The following is a 10,270-nucleotide window of genomic DNA, read 5'->3' as shown; positions in this document are numbered from 1 at the left end:
TATTTAAAATCGTTAGAGCCATTTTTGAAAAATCATGAAAAATGCTACAAAAAATAAAATAAAAAAAAACTTTTGACCATAATTTTAAAACGGTGGTATTTAAACAAATCGTGTTTAAAAGGCGAACATAGTATTTTGAAATATAAATATAATTTCGCAAAAGTTACGGGCTTACACAATTCTTCGTGTATATATGGCAGTCGCCCCGCACACACTGCTGGTGTGTTTCGTCACTACTTGGACTGCCTTGGTGGGATTATACGTGATCAAATGCACGCTTCTAAAAAAAGATAAAATATATATATAAATTGCCGCTTTTGTTGCATTTATTCATTTTGGCTCTTCGGTTCGAAAATGTTGTTACAATGGTCGCAAAATGATTCTGAAAAAACGCCAAAGATGGTTCCGAACTCTGGTGAAAGGCGCCCTCTAGCCGTTTACCAAAGAACTTACAATTTGTAGCAAGTGGGATCAAACGTATGGGAAATTGAAGAGAAAATTTCCCTTAGCAAGGACACAACCCTTCAACGGTGGCGCTGTAAGCCTTTTGCAACACCGAAAACGTTACATTCTCAAAGTTCAAAATGAGCCTTTGGAATCAGACGCATTTAGAACTAACGAAGATGTGCCAAATATAGGAGCTGTGCAATCAAACAGCAAAGATAAAAAAAGGCATGTCTAGATCGAATTGCTAGAAAGGGATTGCTCTTCACACATTGTACTTAAGTTGTTTAAATTAAGTTGGTCTGTATTGTTTAATTTTAAGGCATTGGTCGCATTGGACAAAGGGTACAAAATGCTTATAACATTGCATTCAAAAAAATGAAATTTCAAAATATTTTAAACTAGAAAACAAATCAAGTAAAAAGCAAACATTTAAGGTAACTATGTGTACATTTTGAACCGATTCTTTAAGCTACTCCCCACATCTAGTTTTTACGCTTGCCATCGGCCTTGGGCTTCAGCGGCTGTTGCTTGATGTTCGACCTGACTTTGGTTAGGTTGATGGAGGGCTCCCTTCGAGGAGAGCGATCCGTGATGGTCAGGTAGCCCGCACTGGTCCGGACAGGTTTGTTTTCCTCGTCGGCACTTTTAACTGGCGAGGTGTTCTTGGCCCCTGGCCTCCTAGTCTTCTTTTTTAGGGGCTTCTTAGTTGGCTGTGAGGGAAGAAGTAAGAAATGCAATAAAATATCATCTCTCACCTTTTGGTTGGTGGCCGCTGATGAATCCTCCTGTTCTCCATTCGGGGATGCCAACATTTCTTTATCAACCATTTTCTTTCCCGACTTCTGATTTTTTCCCATGGCAGTTTCCTATCTCAAAGAATGGTAAGGTTTAAGATGGATGTAAATATAATCCTTACTAACCTCTTCGTCGTTAGATGTTTTTTCGGCCAGGAGATTCATTGCGTCACGCAGCGACTGGCGGGCCACCTGCAGCTCCTTCACATCCTTCTTGGGAGCAGGACGTCGCTTGGCTGCTGCCCCCCGCTTCTTGACAGACGGACTGGCTGGGGCCTTCGGTTCTGAAGTCTTGACTTCCTGACTTCCCGCGGTCGATGGCTGAAAAGGTACGAAGTTTTATACTTGCAGCACTCGCAATTAGCCAAAAACCCACCCCTTCGCTTTGCTTCAATTTTGCCCCACTGCGGGTTAACACCATTTTTGGTTGATTTCAAACAAATCGGGAAGTTTTCGAATCGAAATTTGAGCTAGGTGGAAGCGAGCTGCCAACCAAATGAAAATTTGGGGATCGGATGAAAACGTTCTCTGATGGGGGATGACTTTGGATCACCAGCCTACTAGCTCAAGAACTTAGCTCATTAAAATTAATAAAGCTAGTTTTATTTCGAATTTAAAGATCGTAGTCGAGTTCTGAAGGACACATACATCAAATTGTTAATATTGGAAATTGAAGAAAAATTTTTAAATAAATATTCATAGTTATATTTTCTCGAAGAAAAACAATTATTTCGTTTATATATATATATATATTTTATAAAAACCAAAATAGGTTCAAAAAATCGTTTTTTCGCCAAAGAACTAAGCTCATCATTTTTTACCCAAAAAAATCAGTCTTTGGGCAAAACAAAAAAAGTAATGGCCCAAAAACGGAATGCCCTACCTTGCTGAACTCGTAATAAAATTTCCAATCGATTGGCATTAACAGCTAAAAATTGGTATTTTTGACCCAATTTGGCAAAAAAAAGATGATGCTACCCCTTGCAAAAAGGTCAAAATTGGCGAAAATTTTAAGTTTTTAGAATCAGCCAGAAAATGACTGAGATCAATTCTGTAGCTTGTGAGCTTTCCAAGAAGGCGTATCTTTAAAGTCTGACAATTTTTGGCCAAGTTACATAAAAAAAGGAAAGAGAAAAATCTCGTTTTTTTTGGCCAAAAAACAAAGTGTATTATCCACCCAAAAAAATCAGAATTTTCTCAAAACAATAAACGTAATGGTACAATGTTACCCTTTTTGTATAATGATAACTTTTATTTTCCGTTTCTTACAAGCTCAAGTGTGGAATATAACGCATTGAAACCTGTCCGGACAATTAGCTCTTAACGCCACTGAAGTATTCGTTTTACCATCTAATATACATCCAATAAATATCACTACAAAAAAAATGGTGGCTCAAGCGCTTAGTGAAATTGATTGGATCAGCGTGCAAAACAGATGCAGCATAATTCGATTTCATTCAATGTTTTCGAAAATGGGCTTAAAGATTTAACAAACATAAATTTATTTCTGGGTAGTGTGTGTGATGGTTCTGAATAAGTGAGTGATCAAAAGTATAATAAATGGCAAGGCGAGGTCATGTTTCACAACAAATATTTAAAAGAACAAATAAAAGAAAAATCAAATTCAATTTGGAAAAAGAAATAAGGAAAAACAAAAAATAAGTATGCATTGTGTACACTTGACATTTCCAACCGCTAATACTAGATTCGATCTATTTGCGAGAAAAGATCTGCTCCTTGAAGCGCAGCGCCGACTGCTTGGCGGGGTTGTAATCGCCACGTGCTGCCGGATGCTTGGAGCGCTTCCTCGACATCTCGGAGGGCCCCGGCTCCTCGCGGAATCCATGCCACTTTGGTGTGGGGGGCAGCGCCCGGAAGTACTTCTGCTTGGGCGTGACTGGCTCCACACGCACCAAACCCGAACTTGTCTTGATCAGCTCGATCTTGGGAACCTTCTGGACTGGCGGCTCATCGACCACCGTCACGTAGCCGGCGGTGGTGCGGATGCGATTCACCCGGTGGCCATGGTTCTCCTCATCCGAACTCTTTGGCGGCGTTGTCTCCTGCGGCTTCGGTTTCTTGGCTTGCTTCTTGTGCTTGCCCACTTTGTTAGTCGCCACCGTAGGTGGTTGTGGGGACAATTTGCGAGAGAGCGTGCGAGGCTGTGGAGAATAAGGTTGGTTTAGTTACTAATTTGGCTAGGGGTGTGGGTCACTCACCTCTGCATCCGTGGCTTTTGGCGGCGCGAGAAGATTCACAGCATGATTCACAGCCTGGCGTGCTGCCTGCAGACGCTTAATGTCCTTCTTGACCGGAGGTGGCTGCGCGGCCGGCTTGACCTTCGGTTTTTCTGCGGTGGCGGAGCTGGTGGTGGTGACCAAGGATTTTGAAGCCGCTTGCGCAGCCAGGCGCTTGGGTTTTTTTTGCTTCGATCCCGTGGCTCGTTGCTGAAGGTATATGCGAATTTTAGCGTTAGTCGAAAATATTCTCTGGACCCTAAAGGAACTTACCTCTTTCTTCTCCTTCAATTTGGCCTCGTTGGCTGCCTCCAAGAGGTTGTGACAGTAGGCCAAGTAAAACTCAGCGTTCTTTTCCTTTTCGGCCGGCAACTTCTCCGCAGGCTCAGTAGTTTCAAGAGTTTTTGGAACCTCCTCGGGTGGATTCTGGTGTTGAGAAGTTGTGGGCTCCTTCGAGGGCGATTCTGGAATGGCTTCTACTTTTTCAGGGGACTCCTCTATAGCAGTAGGCGATGCAGCGTCCTTTTTAGAAACTTCGGACGAGATTTCCCCCTGGCTAGCATCCTCCTCTGCGACAGTCGTCTCCTCATTTTCGTGGTCTCCCTCCACCGACTCTATGGACTCAGCTCGCGAACTCTTTAAGCGCTTGCGCTCGTGCTGGATCTCCATTTCTTCCAGATCCTCGGGAGCGCCCGACAAGCTCTTGGAGAGCCGCTTGCGCTTGTTCTTCTGACGTTTTTTTTCGGCCAACACCTCAACAAAGGATTGCGAGGGACAGAAGTCACTGGGAGCATTGGCACGATCACTGCGGCGTCTCAACTTAGGTTCCTTGGCTGCCAGCTCGGAACTAGTCACAATCAGGGACTGTCGACGGGACTTCTGAAGCGGATTGAACATTGTTGCCAAGTGGCTCAGATTACCAGAGGCCAATTCGGCGAGCAGAGCTTCTTCATCTGCCGATTTGGAGGATTTCGCGGCCTGAAATGATGTGGATTTTCTAGCAGAAGGAGATGGCTCATCTGCATCGGATTCTTCGTGCTCAACCGACTCCACTTTCTCATTGGATTCTTCGTTCTCATGCGATTCCCTTTCCTCTATGGATTTCTCTTCCTTAGCAGCTTTCTCGATGTCCTCTACATCGTCAGAGTCCATGACCTCGTACACACTTCTGTTGGCCTTGGCTTTGGACTTTTGTGACTTCTCCTCTTCCTCGTGATCCGAGGAGTCCACCTCCATGACGCTGACGTCCAGGCGCGTTTCCGTCTTGTTGAATCTCTCGGACTTGTTCAATTCGCTGAGAGCGACCTGGCGGGATCTCTCCAGCTCGGCTTCCGAGATCGAAGACTTTTCCTCGCTGGCGTTCATCAGTTGGGCAGCCTCGCTTAGTTTGCTGGCGTTGGAGGAACAGTTGCTCTGGTTCTTAGGCTTCTCCAATTTGCTCTGGTTTAGATCCTTTCCTTTGTCTTCGAGCTCCTCTTCATCACTGGAGCTTTGCACCATTATGCGGCGACGCTTGCCGCTGTTCCTCTCGGGTTCTTCGATTTCTTCCTCGTCCGAGGAGTAGCAAAGTTCGCCTAAATCCTCTTCATTGTCGGAGACTATAAAGGAATCATCGCCTTCGGATTCCTCTGGAGTGGACTCCTCGGTGTCCTTACTGCCAACGGACTCACCATCGTGTGGAATTTCATTCTCCTCTATCTCGCGCCGCATCGAACTGTCCATCGAGTCCCCGGACACGTAGTCATCCCCAGCGTCCTCAGCTTCCAGGTCCACGAACTCGGGAAGGGGTTCATCTTCTTCGTTCTCCTCCTCGTCCTCTGCATCCTCCACTCCGTCGGAACTTTCTAGGCGAGCAAGGATTTTGTTCACCTGCTTTTGTGGTGACTTATCAGCCGGCTGCACCTCATCCTTGGCATTCTCCGATTCCAGCTCATCGAATGACTTGATGGCATCAATTTGGGGAGGAGCTGTCTGCAGTTCCGCCTGGCTGATGGACAGCGTTCGCTCTGGAGCCTTTACTATGGGCGTCGAACTATTTCGACCTTTTTGAAGGGCTAGTTTTAATGGTGTCTCTGGCTTCGGAGTCAAAGTGCGGTAGACGGGCACCTTCTCGCGACCGGGAGTCTTTGGAAAACGTGTTTTTTCGACCTCCAAGTCATCACCGTCGTTGTTAAAGCCCACCGACTTTTTCTGCTCGACTGGAGGGGAGTTCACAACACGCGATTTGATGCCGGGAGTGAGGTTCGGCAGATAAACAACCTCGGTTACGTCGATTTCGCTTTTCTCTAGTACATCCATGGGCTCGTCTTGGGGATCCTCCTCGCTGGCTTGTACCTCCTCTTCAGCCTGGGGAGAAAACGCGGGCTCATCTTTCTCGAGATTGATTACCTCCTCCGACTCTTTCTCCGGTATTTGCTCGACGTCTTGGGGCTCAACCTCAACATGCGATTCTTCTGCATCCAAAAACTCTTGATCCTCCATGGACTCATCTTTTTCTGGGCTGGAATCTGTTAGTTCAATAGAAACAACATTCTGCGGAGTTTGACTTCTCTTTTCAATGGTTTCGGCTTTCTCTTCAACTTTGGGTGCCTCTACTTTTTGAGGAGTTTCGATTTTCTTAACAATTTTAGGGGCCTCCACTGAGGACATCTTTTGAGGTGTTTCGATTTTCATTGCAATTTTAGGAGACTCCACTGATGATATTTTTTGTGGAGTTTCAATTTTCTTTACAATTTGAGGAGCATCCATGGCTTCAATCTTTTGCGGAGTTTTCTTTTCAAGTTTTGGAGTCTCCGAAGCGGCAATCTTTTGAGGAGTTTCGATTTTCTTGGCATTTTTAGGGGCTGCCGCCACAGATTCTGTTTTCTGTACAACTTTACGAGACTCAATAGTTTCCATCTTTTGTGGAGTTTTCTTTACAATTTTAGGAGTCTCCGAAGCGGCAATCTTTTGAGGAGTTTCGATTTTCTTGTCATTTTTAGGGGCTGCCGCAACAGATTCCGATTTCTGTATAGTTTTAGGAGCCTCAATAGTTTCAATCTTTTGCGGAGTTTTCTTTACACTTTTAGGAGCCTCCGAAGCGGCAATCTTTTGAGGAGTTTCGATTTTCTTGGCATTTTTAGGGGCTGCCGCCACAGATTCTATTTTCTGTACAACTGTAGGATCCTCAATAGTTTCCATCTTTTGTGGAGTTTTCTTTACACTTTTAGGAGCCTCCGCAGACAAAGTCTTTTGCGGAGTTTCGATTTTCTTCACATTTTTGGGGGTTGCCGAAATAGATTCGGTTTTCTGTACAATTTTAGGGGTCTCGGCAGTTTTATCTTTCTGGGGAGTTTCGACTTTCTTGGCCGTCTCGGCAGCGGAATCTTTCTTGACAACTTTGGGAGTCTCCACTGCGATAACTTTTTGTGGGGTTTCGGCTTTCTTTGATGTTTCGGTAGCCGAGCCTTTCATATACGCAGAATCTGCGCTTTGTTCAGACTTAAAAGCCTTGCTTGATGCAAGTGTGTTAAATGTCTTTAAGAACGACTGTTTATCCCTGGGAGAACTTATTTCTGGTTCCGATTCCTTCTCCTTGAGTTTCTCCGGAAGTATCAATTGCTTGGACACCTCCGCCTTCTTCGCGGATGTTTTGTCCATCTGTAGTTTCTCCAACCTGACGGCCACTTTGGGTGTGTTTCTGGTATTGATCTTAGCCTTGGCTGGCTCCACTGCTTGTGGAGACGAATTGTGCTTGCGAGGCGTATCGCTGGTCATTGGCGGCGTTTGGGACATGGAGCGGGTCACCCGCTTTTCGCCACTGAGCAGTGTGGGAGTGCCCGTGCGCCCAGCCACGGGACTTGGCGAGGCACTGGCCTTCCGCTTGGGCACTGGACTTTTGCTGGGACTGGGCATTTCCGACTTGGCCTCGATCTCCTCAGGCTCCTCGGTGAGCGTGAGCTGTTGGCGCACGGATCTGATGGCCTTGGCCGGCGTGCGGGCTGTGCGCTTCACGGAAGAGGGTGTGATCGGCTCGGGAGTCTCATTGCGGGCCAAGGAGGCGCGTCTGGTCCTGGTCGGAGTGCGCACATCCACAGTGGACGAGTTGAGGCGAGTGCGGCGTGTGGCACGTGGCGAGGCGGTTCCTGGGGAGGCGGAGAAGCAGAGTCTAAGTCGGGGTTGCCCCTGGTATTTCGAGGCAATAACCACTTACCGGCGGCGGTCGCATCCACCAATTGCGGAGTACTCGGACGGCTGTCCGTGTCCAGGACGGACAGGCGGCGAGTGCGGGCCCGCGTCACTACCATGTTGAATGAAGGGAAGCAGAAATAGTTGTTAATACTTATGGAGTACGATCCACTTGGTTGGATTTCTGGGAAAAAGTGAGCTGCTTGGGAAAAGGGGCTCCGGAAAATGGCCGACAGCGGAGCACCGGCCTACTGGTCCCGTTGCTTTTTCGGCAACGCCTGCTGCAAAACCCACTCACCGCGCTTGCCATCGTCGTTCTCCGTATTATCGTCCATTTGGCCAGGCTCTGTTGTCTTCCACGCACGGCAATCAAGTTAATTCGAAGCGTCTCGAAGCCGCAGGCAATTTATTACAATGAAAACGAAACGGACGCCGAGCCAGAAAGTGAATTTCACATGTGCCGCACTCTGGGACGTTCTCCAACACTGCCGCCGGCTGTTGCGCATTTCTGCGGCGGCCGTTACAGTTCAAACTGATTTAGTTTTGGTGGTCAATTGGCCAGGTTAACTGTGTAATCTTTCCTATTGCAGATAACTTATCTCTACTTAATAGAGTTTTGGTTATATCTCTTTATTTTGTTGGTCAAAACAGCGAATAGTTGGCCTGCTTTAGACGCTGTGCAACACTGGTTCCTTTCCGCGGCGAGCAAGAGGCCGTTATCTTTAAACCGGATTTATCGCCCCATCTAAATTTAAATTATGACAACAGCCAACTATTTCCGCCCGGGGATATGTTGTAATGGCGTGATTAATTTGATTTTAAAGCCGCGTGCCTTGTGTCTCTATTAGCGCTGGTAGTTCTTTAAGCATACTAAATAGCGGCGAGAATGGCATGGTTTATATCCCAGCCGTTTCTTTTGAACTTGGGCAAATATGCCGCATTGAAGAAGTTTTTTGATCCCTTTATTATTCAGATAAAGTTCGTAAATGGCCCCAAAAGTACGGCTCTATCCTCAGTTCCTTAGCTAGGACTACATCCTTGGGGTCAAACATACCAAATAGGTTTAAAATTATCATTTATTCATAGTTAATATACAATTAATCAAATATTAAAATGTATGCTTTTTACTTGGTAAGTATAAATGACTATTTTTATTTACAACTTATCATTTTTTACAGATCAACCCCCTTTTTATGTTAAAATTCTAAATAATACCCTGCTATGTTGCAAACTAAAGCATATTTTGCTTTGCTATCTCCGGATTAAACTGGCTGTTGTACTTTTGCACAATCCTAGGCGTGGGAGCTGGCGTGGATGCTGCACTGGCGGGCACAGCTGGTTCCTTGGGCGCAAAAAGAGCCTCGGAACGCTGGCGCTCTGCTGTTTCCCGTCGCAGGCGTTCCTTCCGCAGCCTTTCGAGCTTTTCTCGCTTATGGCGTTCGGCTTCCAGAAGGGCTTCCTTGGAATCCTTTTTGCTCTTGTGCCCCTTGTGTTTCTTGTGCTTGCTATGCTTCTTATCCTTCTTGCTTTTCTTGGACTTGTGGGGGCTTGGTGTTTCTGGCGGAGGGGTGGGTGTCCTTTCACGTCTCCTCTTGGTAGCCTTTTTGGGGTCCTTCTTCTCCGGCGGCAGCAGGGCATTGATGAGGGTCAGTGGGTCGTGGGCTAGCTTTTGTTTCAGGAAAGCCTCTGTAGCGGCGGGATCTCCCACTTCTGGCCTCTTGGGTGCCACCTCGTACCAGCTGCGCACTTTCAGGGCTTCATTGGTGTCCTGGCCCAAATAGGTGAGGTAGCCAATCTTTTTCTCGTACTTCTCCTGCTCTTCCTTCTGCTCCTTCTCGAGGTCCTTGTTGGTGGTCTTCACGGCACTCTTGTAGTCGGCAAAGAGATCCACACCTCTGCTTGGTTCGGTGCTGGATTCCGGCTTTTCCTCGGTTTCCTCGGGACAGGAAACCTTTTCCGGCAAGCCCGACTGGCGGCGCAGGAAGTTAATTCGTGCCTCGCTCTCCTACATAGAACATAAAACCATTAATATAGGAATTTCTAGATCCTCCAGCAATACCAACAGCGAACTGCAGTTTGTCCTGGCGGACCTTCTCCTCCGCTGCCGCCGCCGCTTGATCGCGGCGCACGCGGGCCATGTTCTCCTTGGTGCGCACATGCCAGCTGCAAAATCACAAGGATTAGAAGGAGGAACCTATTGTTTAAACTAAAAAACTCACCGTTTTTTTGGTAAAATATTCATTTTACCTTAACAATTTGTCAACAGACCTGAAAACATATGTAACAGAGTCAACTTTTCGAGTGCAGCCCTGGTCGATATCTCGACCAATTTAAACATCGATTTTGGCGGGAAACCGAACCAAATTTAAATTAAACACATACCTGTGTTCTATCGGTGTAGAGGGCACCGAGAGTCTGCTACTCCTGTTACAAAATCTTTATAAAAGTGGGGGGAGAGTCAGTAGCGAAGTTCATATATTTTGTTGTTATTTGTATTGTTTGTTATTGCTATTATTATTGTTGCTTCGATACCGATAGCTCTTAGAAATCAGGAGGCGCTATAATTATATTCGATTGTTGTTTATCCGTTAACAGTTCGATTCTCGATTTTTCAGGAGTGACAGC

At 46.2% G+C, this 10,270-nt stretch overlaps 3 protein-coding genes across 4 annotated transcripts; all 3 read right to left on the bottom strand.

Annotated features, from left to right (window-relative positions):
- Positions 1 to 736: 736 nt before the first annotated feature.
- Positions 737 to 1,784, bottom strand: LOC108031031 (slender lobes-like protein). The gene is made up of 4 exons (XM_017104233.3): positions 1,618 to 1,784; positions 1,368 to 1,562; positions 1,203 to 1,313; positions 737 to 1,157 (listed from the first exon to the last, which is right to left on the bottom strand). Exons 1-4 carry the CDS (start codon positions 1,660 to 1,662, stop codon positions 930 to 932), a joined length of 579 nt encoding a protein of 192 aa, XP_016959722.2. The 5' UTR covers positions 1,663 to 1,784; the 3' UTR covers positions 737 to 929.
- A 935-nt stretch (positions 1,785 to 2,719) lies between these two features.
- LOC108031712 (protein slender lobes) lies at positions 2,720 to 8,121 on the bottom strand. Its single transcript, XM_017105377.3, has 5 exons — positions 7,944 to 8,121; positions 7,671 to 7,757; positions 3,752 to 7,602; positions 3,461 to 3,688; positions 2,720 to 3,403 (listed from the first exon to the last, which is right to left on the bottom strand). The coding sequence occupies exons 1-5, from the start codon at positions 7,978 to 7,980 to the stop codon at positions 2,954 to 2,956; spliced, it is 4,653 nt and encodes a 1,550-aa protein (XP_016960866.1). The 5' UTR covers positions 7,981 to 8,121; the 3' UTR covers positions 2,720 to 2,953.
- A 582-nt stretch (positions 8,122 to 8,703) lies between these two features.
- On the bottom strand, positions 8,704 to 10,046 carry LOC108031174 (leukocyte receptor cluster member 1 homolog). Of its 2 annotated transcripts, XM_050888556.1 has the most exons (4): positions 10,028 to 10,046; positions 9,865 to 9,913; positions 9,709 to 9,808; positions 8,704 to 9,650 (listed from the first exon to the last, which is right to left on the bottom strand). In XM_050888556.1, exons 2-4 carry the CDS (start codon positions 9,885 to 9,887, stop codon positions 8,877 to 8,879), a joined length of 897 nt encoding a protein of 298 aa, XP_050744513.1. In that variant the 5' UTR covers positions 9,888 to 9,913; positions 10,028 to 10,046; the 3' UTR covers positions 8,704 to 8,876. The 2 variants fall into 2 exon arrangements, with proteins under 2 accessions (XP_050744513.1, XP_016959882.1); XM_017104393.3 differs by lacking the exon at positions 10,028 to 10,046 and having other exon boundaries at positions 9,865 to 9,958.
- Between the last annotated feature and the right edge of the window lie 224 nt (positions 10,047 to 10,270).

The sequence above is a fragment of the Drosophila biarmipes genome, chromosome 3R, assembly GCF_025231255.1.
Source record: "Drosophila biarmipes strain raj3 chromosome 3R, RU_DBia_V1.1, whole genome shotgun sequence".
In the NCBI taxonomy this organism is placed as follows: domain Eukaryota; kingdom Metazoa; phylum Arthropoda; class Insecta; order Diptera; family Drosophilidae; genus Drosophila; species Drosophila biarmipes.
The sequence above is the reverse complement of the archived record's forward strand: the minus strand, read 5'-3'. Positions and strand labels throughout refer to the sequence as shown.

Coding starts and splice junctions, on each gene's coding strand:
- LOC108031031 (XM_017104233.3), bottom strand. CDS start 1,662: ATGGTGTTAACCCGCAGTGGGGCAAAATTGAAGCAAAGCGAAGGG. Junction 1,314..1,367: donor AAACATCTAACGACGAAGAG/GTTAGTAAGGAT, acceptor TCTTTGAGATAG/GAAACTGCCATGGGAAAAAA. Junction 1,158..1,202: donor CAGCGGCCACCAACCAAAAG/GTGAGAGATGAT, acceptor CTTCCCTCACAG/CCAACTAAGAAGCCCCTAAA.
- LOC108031712 (XM_017105377.3), bottom strand. CDS start 7,980: ATGGACGATAATACGGAGAACGACGATGGCAAGCGCG. Junction 3,689..3,751: donor AATTGAAGGAGAAGAAAGAG/GTAAGTTCCTTT, acceptor ATATACCTTCAG/CAACGAGCCACGGGATCGAA. Junction 3,404..3,460: donor CAAAAGCCACGGATGCAGAG/GTGAGTGACCCA, acceptor TATTCTCCACAG/CCTCGCACGCTCTCTCGCAA.
- LOC108031174 (XM_050888556.1), bottom strand. CDS start 9,887: ATGAATATTTTACCAAAAAAACG. Junction 9,809..9,864: donor AATATTTTACCAAAAAAACG/GTGAGTTTTTTA, acceptor GTGATTTTGCAG/CTGGCATGTGCGCACCAAGG. Junction 9,651..9,708: donor AGGACAAACTGCAGTTCGCT/GTTGGTATTGCT, acceptor TGTTCTATGTAG/GAGAGCGAGGCACGAATTAA.